Source organism: Neofelis nebulosa, chromosome 10 (assembly GCF_028018385.1).
Source record: "Neofelis nebulosa isolate mNeoNeb1 chromosome 10, mNeoNeb1.pri, whole genome shotgun sequence".
In the NCBI taxonomy this organism is placed as follows: domain Eukaryota; kingdom Metazoa; phylum Chordata; class Mammalia; order Carnivora; family Felidae; genus Neofelis; species Neofelis nebulosa.
In genome coordinates, this window is record NC_080791.1 from 60001181 (window position 1) to 60025128 (window position 23948).

Below are 23948 nucleotides of genomic sequence, written 5' to 3' on the forward strand. Positions count from 1 at the left end.
TAACCAACTTTTTAGTTCTCATAGTTTAGGTTAGGGTACCGCATATGAAGCTTCTGCCTTACTATGAACAGACCTGGTAGCAACCAGAACGGAAACGCTACTGAAGACTGCTGCCAACTACCGAATGCCCCCCCACCCCTGCCGCCAATAATGGGAGGCTGGAACACCCAAGGAGAGTGATACACGAGAATATTTTCTAGACTGAGTCAGATCTGGTATTCACTAATCCCGTCCCTTCTCTGGGCCTCAGTTTCTCCATCTATAAAACTTGCTAGTGACGTACAGTAGGAGGATTGGCTTAATTTCTAAGGTCCTTCCGGCTACAGTAATCCAGATATCCCATCTTTCTCATCTAGTTTTACAAAGAACACGTGGGAGGGCAAAAAAATAACCTTTTACTCCACTAAACCGACCTTAATTCTCAGATATTGTTTTAAAAAGCTAACAAACTCCTGACCCACCCACCCTAAACCTCGGGCAAACCTTGGCAAGCCGTGAAGTAGCCAAGACAAATTGAAGCCCATCCCACACTACGGTCAAGAAAGTGCTGGGGAGACCCTAGTCAGGGAGTTAAGACGCGGCCCCCGCAAAGGGCCCGCCCACCTAATCACAGCCAGGCAAATGAATGAGTACCACCAGATACACTGACGCTCCTCCAGCGCAGGCTGCAACTGGAGACCCCGGGGCCCATACTCCACCGATATTGATTCCCTCCCAGCGCCTGAGGAGCCCGGCCTTGGGGCCGCAGGGTCGCGGGCCCCGCCCCCTCCCTCAGGGCAGTAGGTGCGCGCCGGGGCGCGAGACTTCGGCGAGGAGGCCTGGGACGCCCCGCGCACCCGCCCGCCCTGAGGAGAGGAGGAGCCTGACGGTCCCGGGCCGCCACCGCCCCGGCTCCCGACTTACCGCGGTGCGGTGGGGGAAGGGAGGTGTCAGGAGTGAAGGCCTAGGCCCGTCCACCACCCGCCGCTCAGAGAGCAGCGCGCGGCCGCCACGAAACCGTCGCCGCCGCTACCACCACCGCCACCGACCGCCGCTTCGGGCGCAGCGCGCAGAGGGCCCGACTGCGTCACACGCCGCCCGCCGTCAGAGGCTCGCTCCCGGCGCTCCGCCCTCGCTGTCTGAGCATTGGCAGAAGCCGCCGCCACTCTAGGCCCGCCCTGTTATTCATTGGGCAACGAGTCTTTTGAAACCGAACGTGAGGGCGGTCTTCGGGAGAAAAGGAGAGGGGGAAGAGGAGGGACAGAGGAGTTACGGGGAGGGGCGGGGAGGGGCGATGGGAGGGACATGGAGTCCCGCCCCTCCCTGCCGAGATTGGCTGGAGGAGTCGTGACGTCATACAGGGCCCCCCTCGAAGTGGGCTTGTGAGTGGCTGCGTGGGGGTGCATCGGGCGGGGTGTGGGAGAAGAGTGGTGACGCTATACAGAGGCTCCGCCCCCTTCCTTGGAGCCGAGACAGTCGGCCTGCTGAAGCTCGGGCCAATCAGAGGGGAGGCTCCAACGATGGCATGGTAACTATTCTACCCTTTCCTTGCCCCAGTCCGCGGGCGGTGATGGGAAGGCTTCCCCGTAGTCCTGCCCGCACTTCCTGGCCAGACCACGTGCGGAGCTGGAGGGCCCTCCTGGGAGGTCTGTCTCTCCGTGTAGCTTGCCTGCAGCTGCTACGAGGCCCCAAAACCTGGCCTCCTGGTCTCCCAACCCATGCCGGCCCCATCACAACCTTTCCTTCTTTGAATCTCTCTAATAATGTACGCTATGAGCATGCCGTGAGGGAATGGCTCAACATAGGATTTGTTACAAATGAGGGTTCTTGGAACTTCTTTCCCACCTGCACTTTAGGAATTCCTATTTATCTTAAAGGCCTGGTTCAAATGTTCCTGCCTTCTCTGGGATACATTCCCGGATCTCTCTGAGGGAGTTTGGCTAATGCTTGGGCAGGCCTCTGTTACAGCCTTGTCACTTTGTATCCTATTATTTTCCTGTCTTCTGTGCTCAGGCTCTTAGAAGTCAGAGCTGCATTTTATTCATTGGGGTTTCTTTCTCCCGTGGCCTAGCCCAGGACAGACGCTTGATAGTACAAGGGAGAAGGTTGAGCATATTCTAGAAACTAGACCTAGTGACTGAGGGTCCCATGCAGAATAGCAGGGACTGTGCTCAGAAAGCAAAACCTATTCAGACTACCTCTCCACCACCACTTTTTCCTGGAACATCAACACAGAATTGAAGTGGGCTCTGCCCAAAAGTAGATAAATTTAAATCCCTCTGAGTGTTCGGTGGTAGTGAGGTATTACAAATAATTGACTAATTTGTCCAAAAGTGGAATGCTTGTAAAGATGAAATAAGATAACAGTAGAAATCTGATACATTGTAGGTGCTCAGTAGATGCTCAAAGGAAGAAACAAATAAATATGTGGATGGTCAAATAGTAAAGCTAGTTTAAACATCTGACTCCAGCCACATTCCCCCCACTCCTGCATCCAAATATCCCTCCGTTTCATCCTCCCTTTCCTGTGTTCTACATTGGAAAGTCATTAGTTCTCCCTGGATAGTTTACTATAGCTTCCTCACTGACCTACAGAACATTTGATTTCTCACCCTCCAATCCTGAAACCCCAATATGATTAAACCTCTCCTCCACTTATTTATTCTGGTGTCCCTAAGCCCAGGCACAAAGTATAGGTGCACATTAAATGTTTGATGAACGGATGAATGACTTTCTTAAGTAGAATAGTAGTAGAAGTGTGAGACTTTTGAGTTAGGGAACCCTGAGTTTAAACCTGAGCCCAACCATTTATTGGTTATGTCAATTTAGGCAAAATTTTAACCCCTAAGCCTCAGTTTCCTTGTCTGTAAAATGAGGGTAACAACTGTAATTGCCTTTAAGGTTGTCGAGAGAATTAAATGAGATAAAGCATTTAGTATGGGACCCAGTATACAATAAGCCCTCAATAAATGATAATCATTTCTATTCTTTAAAAATGTCAAGGAATTCCCATTCTAACTATTCTAAGACATTGATTCTGACACAGAAATGGCTCCCAGAAATATGTTTTAAGTGATTAAGTAAATACATTCAGGTCAAAGTGCTGGCAGGTATGCAGGAGCTGAGATCCTTAAATAGGATCCCACATACTTGTGGGAAGACTGGAGGAAGAGACATTAGATGAGGAGTGTGGCAGGGAGCAATTTCCTATGACCATGGTGATTTCTAAATAGAAGGACCTCTTGTTAGATACTCTGGTAGGCATGTGGCCCACATGCTCATCATTTCCAGGTACTTCTGCCCTCGGAAGGACTTTGTGGACCACATACTCTCACTCTAATTCTCATAACCCCCTTCTAGTCTCTTCATTCCTTCTTCACCTCTAAAGAAAAGAAGTTTGGTGCATGCTTACAAAAACTTGCTGAGCCAAACCCTCTCTTGGGCTTCAGGAGCCCAAGAAGTCCACAGCTTAACACTCTGCTCTGGCCCAGAGCGACAAAGCAAAGGAAAGTCCAGCTTTCCTGGGAAACCCCAGTCTCTCACATACATACTCTGAGAACTCACCCTATGCAGCTTTGAAGATTGGTGCTCAGAGTGGAGACAGGACCCATAAGGATTGCAGAATCGGGGAAGGGCAAGAGACTTCCTTTTAGAGTGAGGGCCTAGATTTCTTTCTTTTTTTTTTTAAATGTTTTTAAATGTTGACTTATTTTTGAGAGAGAGAGCGAGAGAGCATGAGCAGGGGAGGGGCAGAGAGAGAGAGAGAGAGAGGGAGGGAGACACAGAATCCAAAGCAGGCTCCAGACTGTGCTGACAGCTCAGGTGTGGGACTCAAGCTCACGAACCATGAGATCGTGACCTGAGCCGAAGTTCGAAGCTCAACCGACTGAGCCACCCAGGCGCCCCCTAATGGTTTAGATTTCTTAGGTGGTGTGTAGGAAAGAGTGACAGAGTTGGAGTCAAACAGCTAAGTTTAAGTACCAGACTTCCTACTTTTTAGACCTTGCACAAATTATTTAACTGTTCTGTGACCCAGTTTTCTTGTCTATGAAAAGGCACAAAAATTCCCATGTTGTAAAGTGATTGTAAATGTCAAATAAGGGAATTTGCAATGGACTGGGCACATGTTTGACACACAGTAAGCACTCAGTAAATGTTGATTTCCTTCCTCTTTTTCTACAACTGAAGGGAGGGATGATGTTTATAAATAGCATATAATTAGATTTTTATAAATCTTATGTGAATACCTTTGACTTTAAACTAGAGCATTTAGTCTATTACACTTAACGAATTTATTGGTATATTCAGAATTTAATCTAACATTTTCTATTTGTCCTACTGTTCTGTTTCTGGGTTTTTCCTTAATTTGTTTTTCATTTTAGTTCTTTTGTAATAATAACCTCCATTTTTTGAGGTGCAGTCCTGCCAGATTGTTTTAATTGAGATATAATTCACATAATATAATATTTACCCATTTTAAGTATAGAATTCAGAGGGTTTTAGTATAGAATTCAGAGGGTTGACCCTTTAACAACATGGGTTTGAAGTGTGCAGGTCCATTTATATGAGGATTTTTTTTTCAATAAATACAGTACTGTAAATGTATTTTCTCTCCCTTATGAGTTTCTTAATAACATTATTTTCTCTAGCTTACTTTATTGTAAGACTACAGTACATAATACATACAACATACAAAATATGTGTTAATTAACTGTTTATGTTATCAGTAAGGCTTCTGGTCAACAGTAGGCTCTTAGTAGTTAAGATTTTAGGGAGTCAAAGTTATACATGGATTTTGGACTGTGTGGGTCTAGTGCCCCTAACCCCTGTGTTGTTCAAAGGTCAACTATATTCATGAAGTTGTGCAACTATCACTACTATCTAATTCCAGAAGATTTTCATAACCCCAAAAAGAAATCCCAGACAATTAGCAGTCATTCCCCATTTCCCCCTTCCCCCAGCCCCTAGCAACTACTAATCTACTTTCTGTCTTGATGAATTTGCCTATCTGAACATTTTCTATAGATGGAATCATACAATATGTGGCCTTTGTGTCTGACTTCTTTCACTTAACATAATGTTTTCAGGGTTCATATGTGTTATAGCGTGTATCAGAATTTTATTCCGTTTTATGATAGAATAATATTCCATTTTATGGATATGCCATATTTTGTTTATACATTCATAAGCTGATGGCATTTGAGTTTCTACCTTGTGGCTACCATGAATAATGCTGCTATGGACATTTGTGTATAAGTTTTTTATGGACATATGTTTTCAGTTCTCTTGTGTTTATACCTAGGAGTAGATTTATGGGGTCCTATGGTAACTCTATGTTTAACTTTTAGAGGAACTACCAGACTGTTTTCCAAAGTGGCTGTACTATTTTACATTCCTATTAGCAATAGATGAGGGTTCCAATTTCTCCTCATCCTTGCCAATACTTGCTATATTCCTTTTTTTTCAATTGTAGCCATCCTAAGGGCTATGAAGTGACATCTCATTGTGGTTTTCATATACATTTCCCTAATGACTAATGATATTGACCATCTCTTCAAGTGCTTATTTTCCATTTAAATTTCTGCTTAGAAAAAAAATACGTACATATGTATTTTTTTTTAGAGAGAGCGCGTGTGCACACAAGTAGGGGAGAAGGGCAGAGGGGGAGAGAGAGAGAGAGAGAGAGAGAGAGAGAGAGAGAAGGAATCCCAGGCAGGCTCCATGCTCAGTGCTGAGCCCAACATGAGGCTCAATCCCACAACCCTGAGATCATGACCTGAGCTAAAATCAAGAGTCAGCCACTCAACTGACTGAGTCACCCAGACACCCCTAAATCTCTGCTCTCTTAACATTCTTTTGGATTATTTCATTTTTCTATTGTACCAGCTTGGAAATTAAATTCTCTTTTTATATTATTTTAGTGATCTCCCTAGAAGTTCCCATATGCATTCCTAAGTGTGCTATTAATCAATACCTTTATGGTACAGTTTGCCAAGATGGAGGGAAAAAAAACATCCTAGGTCAGAGGAACAGAGAGAAAAAAGATGTAGGACCAAGAAAGAGCTCAGTATATCCAGAGGTACAAACTAGGATTTCATCCTAGAAGTGATAGGGGAGCCAGAGAAAGTTGAACAATGAAGAACAAAATATACAATGAAGATTTAATTACTATTTGAGGCAGAATGGGCCTACAGCAAGATGGGTGTGCCTAGGGTGGATAGTTTAAAGTCATCCAAGGAGGATGCCTCTGCTCTGTGAAAAAGATCTCTAGGAAGAACAAAGAACAACCCTGGAAGACTTTCCTGAGGCTGCCCAGGAGGCAGGGTCGGAGTTTGGCCTGAAACCGGGTATCTTTAGCACTGCGTCCTTGCCTCTTTACCTATCCCTAGCCATGCTTATTCTGCCTCTACCCCTACAACAGTGGTCTTTCCTCAAAGGCTTTTCTTACAGTTCCTAAATCTCTTCTTGATACATCCAAATCCTGTCCATCCTTCAAAACCCAATTCAATTAAATCAACCCTTCAATCAAATATTTTCTGGGCTTCCTTTGTGTCTATCTCTGGCCTAAGCTGAGAGATTCAGAAATAAATGGAACAGGTGAGGGTTCCATCCTTAAATGGGTTTCCAGGAAGGAGAGGGGAACAGACACTTAACAATAATTTCACTACATTGTGGTCAATCCTAATAAAGGTGTGATGGACTTCTAATGCTTCCTGTGGAGTGGGGAGGTAGGTGAATCATGGTGCTTAGGGAGAGATAAGGAGGAAGTTGAGCAAAGCTCATGGAAAAAATGAGCGTAGCTAGAATGCAAAATATGTGTTTGCTAGAGTAGAGGATGGCCAGATAACGAAGGATGATGAATACCACACTAAGGAATTTGCTCTTGATCCTAAATGCCATAGGGAGTTGCTAAACAATTTGCAGCAAGAGAGGCACATGATCAGATCTGTATGGTTTTTTAAAATGTTTATTTTGAGAGAGAGAGAGAGAGAGAGATAGCAAGCATCAGCTGGGGAGGGACAGAGAGAGAAGGAGAGAGAGAGAATCCCAAGTAGGCTCTGTGCTGTCAGAGCACAGAGATCATGACCTGAGCCAAAATCAAGGGTCAGATACTTAACCGACTGAGCTACCCAGGCACCCCCAGATCTGTGTTTTAAGAAGAGCCAATGTGGCTGTAAATGGGGAGGATGATGAAGAGATAGAAGAGCAAGGAAACCAGTGAAGCAGAGCCTCAGGAAGCTTTCCTTAACAACTACATCCCACATTCACTTTTCTTCTGCTTCTCACCTCTGTACTGCCTCCATGCTACTGCGGGCTGGAGCATCCCTGTAAATAAATGCTCAGTCAGCTTGGGGAATCTAGTATGTGTGTGTGGACAGGGGGAGGGGAGCAGTGACTGTGGCCAAAGCTGGACAATATTGGTGCTATTCCAGGCACAGGCCTCTCTGAGGTATGTCCAGGCACAAGGCAAACCAACCAGGAGGACAGGAGACACTGGAAGGTTTCAATGGCAGCAGCAGCAACTACTTGGATTACAGACAAATGCTGATTCAGCAAACACTGACTGCCCACTGAATTGAAGGCAAGACTAGAAGCTTAGATGCTTGTTCAACTTCTTTATCTGTAAAATATATTCCATCAAATTTACCTCACCAGATTATTAAGAGGATTGAATAAGAAAGTGTACATAAAGTTCCTCGTAAGTTGCCTAGTAAGAACTCATTCTTCTACTTTTCCTCATGTAAATCAAGGTGATAGGCTTTGGAACTGACAGAAGAAGAAATAGATTCAGAGAGGGTCAGTGATGGCTGAGGTCACACAGTTCAGAAAAGGCTCAGTCTTGGGGTGCCTGGGTGGCTTAGTCGGTTGAGCGTGCGACTTCAGCTCAGGTCATGATCTCGCGGTCCATGAGTTCGAGCCCCACGTTGGGCTCTGTGTGGATAGCTCGGAGCCTGGAGCCTGCTTTGGATTCTGTGTCTCCCTCTCTGCCCCTCCCCTGCTCATGCTCTGTCTGTCTCACTCTCAAAAATGAATAAATGTTAAAAAATAAATAAAAAAAAAAAAAAAAAAGAAAAGGCTCAGTCAGGACAAGTTCAGACCATAGCTTCCACATCTCATCACAATAGCCAGGGTGTCTTGAGTATCTCCTGCATACCTGGCACACTGCTGTTTTACCTCACTTAATCCCCAGGACAACCTTGTGCTGTGGATATTCCTAAAACCATTTTACAGATGAGGAAACTGAGATTCAGGACTGTATGGTGAATTGCCCAAATCACCAAAGAATTAATGGCAAGATTAATGCACCTCAAGTTTCAGGCATTGGGGGTAGTCTAGAGGCACAGAGAAGGGACCCAGCCTCAGGGAATGGTATTTAGGGCCAAAGGAACAGACAAGGAATAGGGTCAGGGAATAAAGACAGGGAATAAAGGCCAGGAGCAAGCATCTGTATGTTGGAGGTAGACAAAGAAGATGACACAAAGCCCTGAGGTAGAAAACCTACATCTAATCATTGAAACTAAAAGGAGGTGGTTCTTTTAGTACAGTCTTACTAATTGTTCATTTGCCCCGGAACCCTAAAGCACAGGGTAGAGAGGAGTTCAAAGTCACTAGAATAGGACATTGTCCCGCCAGACTTGGAGCCTCCAGGAGTGAGTTATCTCTGGGTCTGCCACCATTGCCCAGTCAGGGCCTGCCACAGAAAGGGCTAGGCTGAGTGAATGAACAAGAATGAATGCATGAAAAAGATCTCTGGTAAGTTAATCAAATTTGAGCCTCTGTATCCACCTGCAAAGTGGTGAGTGTAGCTACCTTGTGGGATTAACATTATACAGTTGACTCTTGAACAATGCAGGGGTTAGGGGTGCTGACCCGCCCCCCGCCCCCACACAGTAAAAACTCCATGTATAATTTTTGACTCCCCAAAACAACTACAAATACCCTACTGTTGACTGGAAGCTTTACCGATAACAAACTATTGATTAACACATGCTTTGTATATGTTTTATATGACATATTCTTACAATAAAGTAAGCTAGAGAAGAGTAAATGTTATTAAGAAAATCATAAGGAAGAGGGGGCACTTGGCTGGCTCGGTTGGTAGAGCATGTGACTCGATCTCGGGGTTGTGAGTTGGAACCCCACATTGGGTGTGGAGCCTACTTTAAAAAACAAAATAATTTTTTTTTCTTAAAACCATAAGGGAGAAAATATACATTTATAGTACTGTGCTGTATCAAAAAATCCACGTGTAAGTGGACACGTGCTGTTCAAACCCGGGTTGTTCCAGGGTCAACTATATAGGGAGGGATTAAGGGAATGACCTCAGGTGAGGGACTCCAATCCTGTTTCTGACATTTATAGCTGTGTGAATAGGTAACATACCTTTTCTAAAACAGGGATGTTAATAGTATCCATCTCATGGAGTTTTTATAAGGATCAAATGGGATAATGCATAAAAAATAGAAAAGTGCCTGGAAAACAGAGGGTGCTCAAAATGTGCTATTACTGTGGGGATACATGACTAGGAAAACTGTGGTGGTAACTACGTCTAGGTCAGAGGTCTTCACCCACTGCAGGTGCTCTGGCAACCCCAAGAGTCTTCCTCGGGTTCCTTCAGGGGTCAGTCTGGGTGGGGAGAGAACCCTGTGGGCTGGGTTGGTTTCTGCGGATCAACCCTCTCGTGGTGGGGCAGACCCAGGACTGGGGAAAGGAGAGCCTTGCTCTGTTATGTCAGGACAGGGGAAAGGAGAGCCTTGCTCTGTTATGTCAGGACAGGGCGCCCTCTCCTGATCAAAGCCGGGAACAGCTCTGGCCCCGAGTTTTTGGGGTGGGCCTCCCTGATCTCTCTACCTATAACGTGCTCTTCCCTTTGCTGAATGCCGGGAATCGGCTACGGGGAGCAAAGTTAGGGGGAGGGGCGCTGAGGCTGGGGCAAAACTTGTTTAATGTTTCAGAAGGGCGAGGCCGGATAATTCGGCTAGAATGGGGACGTGGGCAGGAGACACCGAGACTAGAAAATTAGAGAATTCGGGGCTTGTTGAACCAATTTTATGTTCTTTCAACAGGTGATGGAACGCCGCTGAGAGGTAAGGTGACAAGGTGGCTTATCCAACGTGTCAAACCCAGGGGTCCAGGGCTCTTCCGGCTGCCCCCACGCAACAGGAATTAGTGGGGCAGACCAGAGCTAGAGAGGCATGGCACAAGGGGACACCGGATCAAGGCGGAGAGCCAAGGGTCCAGGTCCGCAGAAGTGGGGAGGGGCCAATGGAGGATCTGGGCGCAGTTTCCTCCCCAAGCGCGCTGGCCCCGCCCCCGCCGTTCCCGCTCCGGCCCGCCCCCGGCCGCTTGCCCCAGGCCGGGCCTGGGCTCCCCTCGGGTTCCCCCAGCGCCCGGCCTGCGCCGGCGCGGCCTCCTCGCCGCCACAGCCTGGGTGAGTATGGGGATGGGTGTGACGGATCGCGGGGCAACCCCACTTGGGGGAGCTCCGCCACGAGGTCCAGCTTTCTCACCGCCCAGCCCCAAGGTGCTGGTGCTCGCCCAGGATCTGCTGCTGTCCCGACTTCTGAACTAACCCTTTACCCCTACTGCTCTCCCACACGGTGCTGGCTGTGCACTGGTTGAGCTCTCCTTCATTCTCCAGGGTCTGCTGATGGGGATTTCTTTTTAGGTGCCAGAGATGTAGGTTTTGGGCGTCTCTGGAACCCGTTCGAGTAATTTCAAATTACACCTCTTCCATTTATTAGCCTGTGACCTTGGGCAAGTGTTTTTAACCTCCTTGAGTCTCAGTTTCCTGTTCTGTAAAATGGAAATACACAGGCTATATAGGGCCTGCCTCATAGAATTATAGTGAGGGTTAAAAGAAACAATGTATGTGGAGCACTAAGCAGGGTGCCTCATACTCAGAAAGTACCCAGTAAGTATGGATTCTGGCTGGAGGCTGAGAAGATCTCTGGGACCTTTGGAGATAAGGTAGGGGTACTCCTAAGAAAGCAGTTTCCAGCTAAGTAGTACGTATGAAGAAGTTAGAGCTGACTGGAACTGAAGAGCTGCCCTTCAGGTAGTGAGCTCCCTGTCCTGAGGCCTGGAGAAGTAAAATGACCATGTTGGAATGGCCATATTAGTAATCTAAACCACATGATCTTCATGTTGCACAACTGTGGAAAAAGACCCAGAGTGGTTAGATGACTTGCCCAAGGTCACACAGCTAAAAGAGGAGCCAGGCATACCTCCAAGCAGTGGAACAGATTGTTCCTCCAAATTCTTTACCCACCCCCTGCCTCAAGCAGTGCCTATTCATTCCCTGAGGATCTGTTCTTCAGTTTGGGCATCCCAGTGGTTCCCGAGGCTTCTAGAGCCACTGGCTTCAGAGAGGGGACTAGTGCTGCTACAAGCACCAAATCAGGGTTTGGGCTGGGTGGGGAAGTCCTTCCCCTTCTAGGGTCTCTAGGGACTTATAGTCCATTTGGGGATGATACAAGAAATGTGTTCAATTTGGGAGGGGCACCAGCTCCAATTCCAATTCCTCTGGGAGATCCCTGGCTCCTGAAGGCAGAAAAGAAGTTGGGCAACTGGGGCAGGCTGACTAATCAGGCCTAGAAGAGAGGCAGGTGGGGGAAGATGGAGGAGAACACAGAAGCGTATTCACCTGGTTCTGGAATGCTAGGAGGTTAGCTTCAGGTTCTTCCTGAGGGTGGGGCCAGGAAGAGTTGGGACTTGATCTGGCAAGACCTTTGAGTCCATAAGGGCGGGTTCTTTATGAATCTGGAGCCAGCCCTAGTTTGGCCACAAGAAGCATAAGTTCCAAGGATGGCTTTCTGTCAGGCTCAGCATCTGGCTTTGAGGAAGGGCCTTTCTCTCTCTGCATCTTGGTTTCTCTGCCTTTGCAATGGGGACAGGATTCACTGACTCATCTATATAGGATTTGATTTACCTTTCTTTCTCTAATGACAGGTGCCCCTTCTCTCTCCCCTCCTAATCTGATCTAACCTGACCTTTCTACCCAGAGGTCTGTCCCAGAGATGAAGGGGTCAAAGAAGGCTGGGGCTGCAGTTTGTGACCCTGTGGGCCCTACATCTCCCCACTGCTGGCTCTCCCTTCTAGTTGTTGTGCGACCCTGAGCAAGTTCTTGTTCCTCTCTTAGCCTCAATTTCCCCTCTGTGCATTTAGGGAGGCTGGGCTAGGATTGCTGGTGTATACGTGGTTATTATAGTTGTTAACCTTAGTATCCTCATCTCAGCAGGGAGTCAACAGTTCTCAGGAGCTTTTACTTCATCTCTGGAGGGGGATGGACAGGCCCCATGGGTTCTGGGAAGCCTCCAGAAGCTGACCAGGCAGCTCTTTCCAGCAAACAGCAAGCCCAGGCTAGCACCAGGCCTGATTCTGCAAAGCCTTTCACCCTCAGAGCACATGAGGCAGCAGGTGGGGACGAGCAGGGGGTCAGGGTTCTATTGGCTTCCATGGAGCCCTCGCTGCTGTGCACTGTGGTGCAGACACACAGAGCCTGGGAAGGGACCGAAGGTACAGAAGGCCCTGGGCCAGTGGGTGAAGCAGGGAGAACTGAAGCCTAGAGGCTCAAAGGCCTGTGAAAGAAGGTGGACTATTCTGTTCACTGGGAGGTTTTAGGGTTGGTTCCTGAAACAAGAGAGACCAGTTAAACCAGCTCCTGTTGTCATAGACCTGTAAAGCCAGGTATAGGGGAGAAGAAACTCTCCCAATCTATTCAGGCTTCATTTTAGCACAGATTTGCTTCATTGTCTTTCCTCTGAAATTGAGGGTGAATGTCCTCTTGGGATTCTGAGTCAATCGTCCCCATCCAGGGCAGGAACTGTCCAAGTTTAGGGGCTAGATGGCTTTCTTCTCAGACCCTCCATCCCATGGCTCAGCTAAGCTGAGGACTCAGCACAAGGGCTGGCTTTACCACAGAGTCCCAGCCTGCTGCCTTGGGCCTTGACAGCATACTACTCCATCCCCAGGTCTGACAAGATGTACCAGGTCCCACTGCCACTGGACCGGGATGGGACCCTGGTCCGGCTCCGCTTCACCCTGGTGGCCCTGGTCACAGTCTGCTGTCCACTTGTCGCCTTCCTCTTCTGCATCCTCTGGTCCCTGCTCTTCCACTTCAAGGAGACTACGGCCACACACTGTGGGGTAGGGCTTGTGAAGTGTGGGGGGGGGTGTGTCAAGGAATATCTCATATTCAGGTCCAATTGGATCGATTTTGGATCCTGATTCTGTTGTAACAGGATTAGTGAGCTCTCCAATGAGGTCCATCAGACAAACTGGGTTGCTGGGTACCTGTAAATTGAGGTCTCAGGAATTAGCCTTCTGCCACTTTCCATGGAGGTCATTAGGGCCTGGAGTCATTGAAGTTGGGCAGCCCCAGAATTCAATCCTTACTTCATAGAGGGGCAGATTCAAGAGCCCCCGGGTTTCGTGGGGGATGGAGAGAGAACAGGACTGGGCTAGAGGGTGCTGGCACCTCTTAGTGTGACACTGTGGGCTGTGCCTGTCTCTGTGAGAATGTGATTATGTATGCGTCTGTGTGACTGTAAGGGACGTGACTGTATGTGTCTGGGAGAGACCATATCTGTGTGTGTCTGGATGGGGGCCTGATGATGTGTGTATATATGTGTTCCATATGTGTATATGGGCTATGTTCCCCAGGTAGGCATGTGCCCTCTGAGCAGGGATATGGTGTGCTGGGCCAGGAGGAAAGATGTGAGTTTTCTCTGTAATGTTTCGGGGTAAAGAGGGTCAGACCTGTGTTGACCTCTGTTACACTCCTAATTTCATCCACTGACTCTGTATTACCTGAGACACAGAGACTGAGCCTCAGCTTCCCATGTCTTAAAATGGGGTTGGCAATTCCCGTCCTCCTTCTCAGGAGTAGTGTAGAGCTCCAGATAGAGGAAGCATAGGAAGGTGGTTTGGGAAGTGTGAAGGGTGAGGAGCCGAAGGAGTAGGAGGAAAAGAGATTGTAAGGTTGGAAGGCAGGGCAGGAGAGGAAGAGCCCATGGACTCTAGGTGGAAAGGAGGCAGAGCCTGGACATGGATCCTTGGAAGAGCATCAGAGAGAGCTCTGAAGGCCCCCAATCAGCTCAGCTTCCTGCCTCCCTATAAAGAGCATTTGCTCCAGAAATAGGACTATGATTAGAAGTGGGGTCTGAATGGCAGTATGGAGTGGGGCCTACTTCTTTTGTTCTTATGACTGGAAGTTTTCTCTCTCCTTGCTTTGTTGATGGGTAGATGTTGGCCTTGAGTGGTAGGCAGCCAGTCTTATGAGACCCAGGGCTGGGAGCTATCAGAAAGAACAGGACTGGACAAAAAGGGGCTGACCAGGTGATCTTGAGGGGGAGGATCGAAAAGGATCCAAACAATGGCTTTTCTTGACCAAGTTTTCACCTTAGATAATGCATCAAATGTTTCTCTCACCTGGTCAACTCCTTTGTATCCTGCAAAACCCTTCTCAAATGTCTCCTCCTTTGAAAAAACGTTCCCTAGCCTCCTTGGGGAAGACTTAATCACTCTCTCCTCTGGGTGCCCACAGTTCCCTGTTTTATCTTTCATACAGTTCTATCATATCATATTTGTATCTCTGTTCCCCATCAGACCAGGAGCTTCTTCAAGGTGGGCACTACATCTGAATCAGAAAGAATTGGTTGAATAAATGAATAGGACCCCCTCCCCCCTGCATCAGCCCCGAGCCCTTTGAAAAGGAACCCTGAGACCAAGTCTTAGTCCATGCAGAAAATTATATTTGTAAGGCATATGGAATTAAATGGAATAGGCTGTTTGCTTTGCCCCTCATGGCTGGCTCCTGAGGGCTAATGGGATCAGTAAGCCAGCATATCTGGCATACCTGTAACCCATTCTTGACATACTAGTTAGGGATCCTAAGGCATAGGTAGTTGCAGGAGGGATACCTGACCACTCTGGGGCAGGACTGAGCTTAGGGACCCAGGTGGTATTTTGTCCCCACTCTCTGGGACTACCATGTTGGAGCCACCTTGGGGCAGCCCAGGTGGATGTATGCTCTGAATTTCTCACCTGGAGTATTCTAGAAATGGCCAACCCTAGGAATAAAAAAAGTAACCTTACTCTAACACATCTGTAATTTAGATGACTCTGTGTTTGCTTGCATATGTCCAGTGATGGGGAGCTTCCTTCCTCTCCAGGCAGCCTATTCTAAGGAGGCTTAGTAACTAACAATTAGCAAGCTCTTTCTTGTAGTGGACATGACATTCTCTTTTTGGTGAATCTCTGCCTTTGCACTGGCTCTGTTTTGGGAGCCTGAGAGCTACTCTCTCTCCTCCTGGCATCAAGCCAGCCCTACAGAGGTGGGACGGCAGTAATGGGGGTAGGGGTCCCCGAGTTTACTCTTATTAGGTAGCATATTTCCAGTTCTTTCAGGCAACCCTCACAGGACGTGCGCCCCTAGACTTGGCCCAGTCGGTCACTATTCTCTTCATATGAGGCCCTGATCTGGGCATAGGTCTTCATATGGCCTGGGTAGCACAGGGAAAAGTAGTACCGTTGCATTCCTATTACTGGCTGTTAGACCCCTGTTAAGGCATCTTGAGCTGAGTTAGCTGTTTCTGCACAGCTGCACAGGTCCAGACTGGACACTGATAACCTCATATTTAGGCCCGTCCAGATCTGTCTTGGATCCTGAATGTATTGTTCTAAGATTAGCTAGCTCTCCAGTGAGGCCCAACAGACATACTCCTGCTTCAACAGAAAGGGGTGAAATCCTATTTTGCTTTCTCCCTTTTCCTTCCCTGAAAACTGCCTGGATCCCAGGATACAACTCTCAAAAGGGTCCCCACCCCCATCCCTGGCAAGGAAGCTGTTGTGGGCTGATTTTAGCCACTATCACTCTTACCTTTGCAGAGTGTTCCAGGGTTTATGATATGGCCTTGTTGGTCCTGGGAGGGCTGTGTGCTTGGGCAGGCGTGGAGATCTGAGCTCTGTGGGCAGGAGGGCAGGCCCTAGAGAGCTAGGGGTGGGACCCTCCAGTCTTAGAATAGTTTCAGTCTGGCTAGAGCTCTCAACCCAAGCCCCGGATCCTTCAGCACCCAGTGTGAGTGTTGCTCAGTTCGCGCCCCCTCCCCCATTTCCTTGATGCTGAGCTGGACTAGTGAACTAGGGCTCCCTTAATCATGGGTGGTATGAGTCCCAAGGGAGGTTTGGTCCTAGGCGTTTGAATACAAAGCCTTTCTGTCTGCCCCCCAGAAGGGAACCCATCTCACAAGTCATGGTAGTGGGGCAGTCAGGGGTGGGAGGAGGGACTTCTCTGCCTAGCAGGAGAAGGGAGTGGAAGAAGCTAGCTCCCTTGGTTTGGGTCTGTCCTTGCTGGGTCTGGCCCAGCACAATAGGCTCAAGCTGAGTGGAGAAGGTTCCCGTGACCCTCAGATTCCCATAAACTTTGGATTGGGTGACATGGTCTTAGAGAGGAAGGAGAAGCCTCTGCAGGGACCCTGATATCTTGAGATAATGGTACTGTTGACCTGAGGCTTGGATCATTCTGAGCCTGGGGGTGGGCTGGTTGGCAGCCTGTGGTCCCATTGAAATAGGTTCTGGGCACTCACACTGTTCCTGGTTGAACTTGGGTGAAGAGGAGGAATGTGGTCAGACAGGGTCAGTGGGAGGGCTTGGACCAGTCTGAGCCAAGGGTCCTTTGTCTAGGTTATGTGACCTGAAGAAAGCCTTGACTTGGGAGCTTTAATCTGTCAAGTGGCTAAAATCTTAGTCCTAATGTTCTATGGAACAGAAGTAATAACCTTTCTACCTCTGATCCTTCTGAGTTGGGTGTGAGAGTCTTGAGATTGAAGTGGCCCATCAAACTCCCATGTCCAGGCCACTGGGAGCCTCTATTCTCCAGGCTCTTTAAGAGGTGGACCTATAGGACCATTGTGCCAAAGGGATTCCTAAGAGCTGACCCTGCCTGACTCAGCTGCTCCCGCCCCATCTCTCTCTGTACCTCCTTGCACTGCTTTCCATTTCCCTTTATGCTCTTTCTACTCTGGCTCTTCCCTATACCCAGAGGAGCCAGCTCTGGAAAAGGCTCCACTTCCTGAGGCCCAGGTGTCCCACCAGGTCCCAAGTTGTGTCCCTCGCCCTGCCTGGGCACCACTCCCTACAGGATGTTCTCTGCGGCCTCCCAGCCCTTGGACCCAGATGGGACTGTGTTCCGGCTCCGCTTCACGGCCATGATCTGGTGGGTCATCACTTTCCCCATGTTCGGCTTCTTCTTCTGCATCATCTGGTCCCTGGTGTTCCACTTTGAGTACACGGTGGCCACTGACTGTGGGGTGAGTGCCAGGCTCCCCCGCACCTGGGTCAGGGCCAGGTCAGGAGATGGCAGTAAGAGTGGAATCAGAGAGTAAGAGAGGAGGCGGAGGGTCAGAGAAAGGGGAAAGGGATAAAGGGATGGTGGGGGGCAAGTCAGAGTTGTGGGAATTTGTGGGGAGAGACTCAGGGAGAGTGGAGTCACAGTCTTCCGAGAGTAGAAGATTACAGAGAGTGCCAGGGAGCAGAGGGGAAAGGGGAAGGGAAGGGAAGGCAGTAGGCAAGAGAGGTCATGAGAGGGAGGAGGAAGCTGAAGAAAGACCAGACTGGAAAGGAAGCCAGGACTGGGGAGTTAGACTGGGCCAGGAGCCAGGAGAGGTCATAAGTGGCTTTAACCCAGACTGGGGACGTGGCCTGAGAACACCCCCAGCCCTGCCCTGGAATCTTCAGGCTTGGTTTCTCCCCTGGCAGCCTCGGGCCCCCTAACCTGTGTCCACTCAGGACTCTGCCAGCTAGAAACCCAGATGGACTCCCTGCCTCCAAGAGCAGTCCACCAGGCCTTTCCTGAGGGCCTAGGGGTAGAGGTTCTGTGTCAGAAGGATGGAACTGAACATGGACTTGCCCTTAGCCTCTCATCTTACATGACACAGTCCTAGACACAGACAGTCACAGCACAGTGAAATGGGACTCCTATTGTGATAAAGGGGAACATAAAGAATGAAGGGGAGCATAGGGATCACAGGGCCCAGAAGAAGCACTTAATCCAGCCTAGGTGTTGGGGAAGACTTCCTTCCTGGACCAAGGGGCATTTCTGCTATGGGGGTAAAGAAGGATCTTTGTGAATGCCAGGCTGACAACTTTTGATTTTATCCAGAGGGCAGTGGTGAGCTTTGGAAAGATTTTAAGCAGGAAAGGGACAGGATCAGATTTATGCTTTAGAAGATCATTCTGGCTCCTGAGTGGAGAACAGATTTAAGAGCAGGGGGCAAGAGTAGGGAGATAAGTGAGGAGGCTAGTGCAATAGATCATGCTACTGGGAAGACCAGAGCTAAAATAGGGACTATGAAAGTAGAGAGGCAGGGATGGAGTCCAGAGAAGAGTAGCAGGTTGAATTGATAGGAATGGGAGGTCTTGTTCAGTTGGCAAGGGATGGGGGCAGTAGATAGCAAAGTCATCCATAAGTTTGGGGGACTTTTATCAAAGGAATGAATCTCAATTGGTGAAATCTGAGGTGCTTTGATAGGGAATTTTTTGGACCTTCACCCTTTATACCATGTGACTTTCTGATCTACTGCCCTGCCACAGGTCCACTGAGCCACATCCTCTAGGATGTAGAGGGTTTCTGTTCTTGGGGAAAGGGGTTATGTTCCCATTTCAGTACCCTTAGCTCTGAGCTCATGGGGAGATTTGGGGTGAGCTGGGCACCTGGTCTCTGATAGCTCCTGATGTTGCTGGCATAGTTGGTGAGTGGAGAACTTGTGTGCTTGGGATGGGGGAACATAAATGAATATCTATACTGATTATGCATGTGTGTGCATGCGTGCATGTATATTTGTGTGTGTGGGTGGGGGTAAGAGGAAATCCCTGCTCTCAGCATCCTATCTCCACCCCTAATCTGGGAGGAGCTTATGAGGATGACACCAGTAGCCACAGGGCCCTAAATCTCCCTTCTTCCTGTGGTGTCCTCCCAGATTTTTGCCATCTCTACCATTTACCTGTTTCCCAACATCAGTTAGGGCTCTGGGCTCTCCCAGCCAAGCTTTAGAGAGCTCATGCTGGAGGAAACAAACAGACAAAAAGCTCATGCTGGTCCTGCTCTCCTTAAAGTAGCTGGGATGGAGGCAGGAGTTTTCAGAATGAATATTCTAGGAAACAGAGGCAACACTCCCACTAACCTTACTTAGGGGACCTGCCCAGAGGGGTAGAAAAGTAAGGAGGCTTGGAGGGCTCAGAAGTCTCTGATGAAGTTACAGTTCTTGCCTGTCACTCCCATGCAGGGTTCCCATGTTCAATAACTACATAGCTCACCAGCTATTTGCAGGCTTTTCAGGGAAGTTTGTCTTCTGAAAGCCATCACTTGTACCTGCTATGTGCTAAACATTGCAGATGCTCTGCATACATCATATTTAATATTCACAATCATCCTGGAAGGTAGTTGGTAGTGTCCCTATTTTGCCAACAAGGAAATTAAAGCTCAGAGAGGTGAAGTGACCTTGAGTAGGTTAATAAAGGCAGAGATGGGATGCAGACCCGGGTTTGTGTGGCTCCAAAGCCTCCATGCTGTCTCTTTACTGATTACTCAGAGTGAGTATCTGAGCCTGGTCTCAAGCTACATGGTATCTCAAGCCATGGCCTTGGGAGCGGCACCCTCTCAGAGAGCTCTACACTTAGCTTCCTTTGGTAGTGCTGAGGGGAATCTATCTCCTTTTCTGTGAAGGCTGCGAAGCCCCTGGCTGGCGTTACCCAGGCCCACCTCTGCCCTGTGAGCTGCGTCCACCATTGCCTATGTTCCCAGCATTGATCCATCAGCATCACCATTAGGAGAAAGGAGGGGATCTTCTAGAACTCCATCTCTGAAGACTGGTCCTGCTATAGTCACAGCACGGTCATTCCTTCTCTGGGTCCCTGGGCTCTGGCACTGCTCTGGTTCTTGCTGACAGTCTAAAAAAGTCCACAGAAAGCGAGTGCCATGGACTGGTAGTTTCCAGTCCTGGAATCCTTTAGAAATGCAGATTCTCAGATTCCAGACCCCCAACATCCTCACACAATCCCTGGTTAGTTGTACGCATGTTAAAGGTAGAAGCACTGCTCCAGACCCTGGAGTCTGAGAGATCCTCCTCCTCTCCCTGGCTTTCCTGTCCTCATCTAGACTGTTCTTCCCTCATCCTCTCACCCTCTCACCCTCTCACACGAGCAACACACCAGTCCTCGCAGCTGTGTGTTATCTCCTCCTCCTTCCTCAACCGTGAAGAATAGTGCTCCAGTTCCTGAAGGAATAAGGAGTTCCAGGCTTTGAGAAAGATGAATGGGAGGGATGCACAAGAATAGGTCATTTTCTTAGACTACCCCAGGTTAGGAGCACCTTCTTTCTTTCTTTCTTTCTTTCTTTCTTTCTTTCTTTCTTTCTTTCTTTCTTTCTTTCTTTCTTTCTTTCTTTCTTTCTTTCTTTTTCTTTTTTTTTTTTTTTAACGTTTATTTATTTTTGAGACAGAGAGAGACAGAGCATGAATGGGGGAGGGTCAGAGAGAGGGAGACACAGAATCCGAAACAGGCTCCGGGCTCTGAGCTGTCAGCACAGGGGCCCGATGCAGGCCTCGAACTCACGGACCGCGAGATTGTGACCTGAGCCGAAGTCGGCGCTCAACCGACTGAGCCACCCAGGCGCTCCAAGCACCCACTTTCTTAAGCATGATCAGGGTGGGGGTACCCTCCTGACCCAGGTCCCCCAGGATCTCACAGTACCCTCTACCACCTTGGCACACCTGCCCAGAAGAGTTAGTAGAACTGAGAGCAGTCAAGAACAGCTCAGGTGGGCCGTGAATCCAGCACGGAAGCTCGGGTGGTCTGTTACTCATCCCTGTCCTCAGGACTGAATCTGGAGTCCTGGGCCATGGAATCTCCCATAGCTCTGTGCTATGGGCTCAGAGAGCATCTGAACCTGTCTACAGCTTCCCCAGCCGTATGTAGGTTCCATGTATAGGAAGATGGAAAAGGTCCAACCAAGTCCCTGCACAAACCCCAGGCTGCCTGGGGAATGAGAACAAGCACATTGGGGGCCGGGACCTGGAAAGGGATGTCTTCCAGGAGAGCTCTCTCTGGAGGTGCCTGAAGGAGGACCTCCGGGAAAGGAAAGGGCTGGAGCGGAGCCTTCTGAGGGCCAGCGTGATTTTGATAGATGGAGAGAAGGATCTCCAGGTGGGTGGGTAGGTGGGGCTGGTGGAGGCCTGCCACCAGACTGGTCACAACTCTCTAGGTGCCCAACTACCTGCCTTCGGTGAGCTCGGCCATTGGTGGGGAGGTGCCCCAGCGCTACGTGTGGCGCTTCTGCATCGGCCTGCACTCAGCGCCCCGCTTCTTGGTGGCCTTCGCCTACTGGAACCACTACCTCAGCTGCGCGTCCCCGTGTCCTGGCTACCGCCCGCTTTGCCGCCTCAACTTTGGCCTCAACGTCGTCGAGAACCTCGCACTGCTAGTGCTCACTTACGTCTCCTCTTCCGAGGACTTCAGTGGGTGTCCACATGAGGGAAGGAGGAGCAGGGGAAGGGTTGGGAAGGGTCGCCCCTGCGCCCTCCCTCACTCAGACCTTCAGAGGGAGGGGTTAGGATGCTTCCTGTAGTGCCCGCTCCCAACCCTCCTCTCTCCCTCCAGCCATCCACGAAAATGCTTTTATTGTGTTCATCGCCTCTTCCCTCAGTCACATGCTCCTCACCTGCATTCTCTGGCGGCTGACCAAGAAGCACACAGTAAGTCAGGAGGTACGGTCTACCCCTAGTGGGGCTCTAAGCAGCCCAGGGGAAAATCAAGGACACCCGTCCTCAGGATGCGGGTAATGGTGAGATGGGAACCAGAGTTCTTTTTTTTTTTTTTTTTTTTTTTTTCAATTTTTTTTTTTCAATGTTTTTTATTTATTTTTGGGACAGAGAGAGACAGAGCATGAACGGGGGAGGGGCAGAGAGAGGGAGACACAGAATCGGAAACAGGCTCCAGGCTCCGAGCCATCAGCCCAGAGCCCGACGTGGGGCTCGAACTCACGGACCGCGAGATCGTGACCTGGCTGAAGTCGGACGCTTAACCGACTGCGCCACCCAGGCGCCCCGGGAACCAGAGTTCTAACGGGAACCCAGGCTGAGGCTGGGGCTTGGGGATGAGTGGAGGGTGATGGATTGGTCAGAATCTAGGACTGTGTTCGGGTACTAATGGAGACTGGAAAATAGAAGAGATGGAGGCTCCAAATGGGGGTAGAATGAGGGACAGCACCCAGGCTGCAGTGGGTTAGGAACTGTGTCAGGGGTCTGTGGTCTGTAATAACTCCAGTGCCCCTCCTTACCACCCCCCACCCCGACACCTTTCTTCTCCCCACAGTATGTGGAGGTGTCAGGTTGGGGGGTGACTCCGAGTAACTTTCATATTCCATCCTGCTGAAGTGGGAGGGGCAGGGACAGCACTGCTCCTTGGCTTCATTATACTCCCAAACGCAGGAATATGAACATGCCCATCATTCCTGCTGCCCTTGCCTGTGCCCCCTTCCAAAACCAAGGGAGGTAAGACGCAGCCCTCAGGAGTTGGGGCTAAGAGGGGAGGCTGCCCACACATATCCAACAGGCTGCAGAGTGATCAGACAGCCCATCCTCTAGGACCGCAAGTCCTACAACTGGAAACAGCGGCTTTTCGTCATCAACTTCATCTCCTTCTTCACGGCGCTGGCTGTCTACTTTCGGCACAACATGTATTGTGAGGCTGGAGGTGAGGCCAGGCTGGGATCCGTATGGGGTCACAGTGGCTATGGGACAGTTATGATGTTGTCTATACTGTGTGAGATGGCAGTGGCCTTGGGGGCTGACTGCCATTGTGTCTCCTTTGTAGAGATGTGTGGTGGTGGCGATTTATCAAGAGGCCCCTGGGGGGCAGGGGTGGGAGTCTCACCACGCTCTGTTCTTGTGCCCTTGCAACAGTATACACCATCTTCGCCATCCTGGAGTACACCGTTGTCCTAACCAACATGGCGTTCCACATGACAGCCTGGTGGGACTTCGGGAACAAGGAGCTGCTCATTACCTCCCAGCCTGAGGAAAAGCGATTCTAAACCCTTTCTCTCCTACTAGAAAGGAGGAGGCGGTCCACTGCCCAGAAACTAGAAACAAGACACCACTCTGGCCTTCCCCACCCTGTGTCCTCTGTGGACCGTGCTGAAGCTGGGGGAGGGGGAGGAAGGGCAGAAGGGCACAGGACAGGGTTTTAGGTAGCCCTGCTGGCTTCTCTTTTCCCTCACCCCACTTGAAGGCACAGGGACCTTCAAGCAGCATCACCCTTATCCGGAGGCCCCAAGAAGCTGAGCTGTTAGGAGAGCTCCACCATCTGGTGCTAAAAAAAGTCCTGAGGTTTATAACCACCATCGGTTCTTGGCCTTTACATAGCCACCTCTTGCTGAGGTCAGGGACCACTGAGCAGTGGCTGCTACCTGAAAACCACAGCCATTTCTCTCCACGGGGTCATTCACTTGACTGGTGTATGTGATTATTTCCTGCACATGCCCAGGCCTGTGGCCACAGTCCCTTGCTAAGTTTGCCCAGGTGTTCTAGCTCTGACTTCACCTCCTGTTTAGTGTGTACCCCTTCCCCATCTAAGCCTTAGTATGTCCATGCAGGTGGTTGGGGGTAGGAGGGCTGTAGGATCTGTAAGGGCTCTGCCAGTTGTGGTTCTGACACTACCTTGTGGAGGTAGTGTTCTGTACCTGAGGGATGTCCTGCTCCAGGAAAAGCACTGGCACAGCATTTGTTTTCCTTCCCTTCTGAAATCCGAGGCTCACCGACTCTTCCTCCTTGGCAAAAATGTAGGGTAGTCAGAGGCAGATTCCTGCCCCAAAATGGGCTCTCTGCTGTCTCCCTGTCCTCCCTGCTGCCCCATGCCCTGACCTCTTTTGGTTGTACATTTTATTTCAAAGGAAAATAAATTTTTTTTTT

At 49.3% G+C, this 23948-nt stretch overlaps 2 protein-coding genes across 21 annotated transcripts in view; one reads left to right on the forward strand and one right to left on the reverse strand.

Annotated features, from left to right (window-relative positions):
• The window catches only part of NUP98 (nucleoporin 98 and 96 precursor), a 117551-nt gene extending 116318 nt beyond the window's left edge, over positions 1–1233 (reverse strand). For 4 of the 7 annotated variants that reach the window (XM_058687902.1, XM_058687901.1, XM_058687899.1 and 1 more), the window contains exon 1: positions 904–1232. The gene's annotated coding sequence lies outside the window, so the exon portion shown is untranslated. Of the gene's footprint in view, positions 1–903 lie in introns of all 7 variants that reach the window. The other 3 variants (XM_058687905.1, XM_058687904.1, XM_058687903.1) reach the window with 1 other exon arrangement.
• A 63-nt stretch (positions 1234–1296) lies between these two features.
• On the forward strand, positions 1297–23151 carry PGAP2 (post-GPI attachment to proteins 2). 14 transcript variants are annotated; one of them, XM_058687916.1, is made up of 9 exons: positions 1297–1507; positions 10047–10067; positions 12954–13128; positions 17123–17291; positions 21242–21494; positions 21637–21743; positions 22467–22529; positions 22623–22731; positions 22941–23151. In XM_058687916.1, exons 3-9 carry the CDS (start codon positions 12995–12997, stop codon positions 23069–23071), a joined length of 966 nt encoding a protein of 321 aa, XP_058543899.1. In that variant the 5' UTR covers positions 1297–1507; positions 10047–10067; positions 12954–12994; the 3' UTR covers positions 23072–23151. The 14 variants fall into 14 exon arrangements, with proteins under 14 accessions (XP_058543899.1, XP_058543901.1, XP_058543904.1 ...); XM_058687918.1 differs by having other exon boundaries at positions 1305–1507; positions 17123–17197; XM_058687909.1 differs by lacking the exons at positions 1297–1507; positions 10047–10067 and adding an exon at positions 10117–10411 and having other exon boundaries at positions 17123–17197.
• Positions 23152–23948: the final 797 nt, after the last annotated feature.

Excerpts from the sequence above, each read along its gene's own strand:
- PGAP2 (XM_058687907.1), top strand. The coding sequence starts at position 10,246 with ATGGAGGATCTGGGCGCAGTTTCCTCCCCAAGCGCGCTGGCCCCGCCC. Across the intron at positions 10,412-12,953 it reads TCCTCGCCGCCACAGCCTGG|GTCTGACAAGATGTACCAGG; the intron begins GTGAGTATGGGG and ends CTCCATCCCCAG. Across the intron at positions 22,732-22,940 it reads CATGTATTGTGAGGCTGGAG|TATACACCATCTTCGCCATC; the intron begins GTGAGGCCAGGC and ends CCCTTGCAACAG.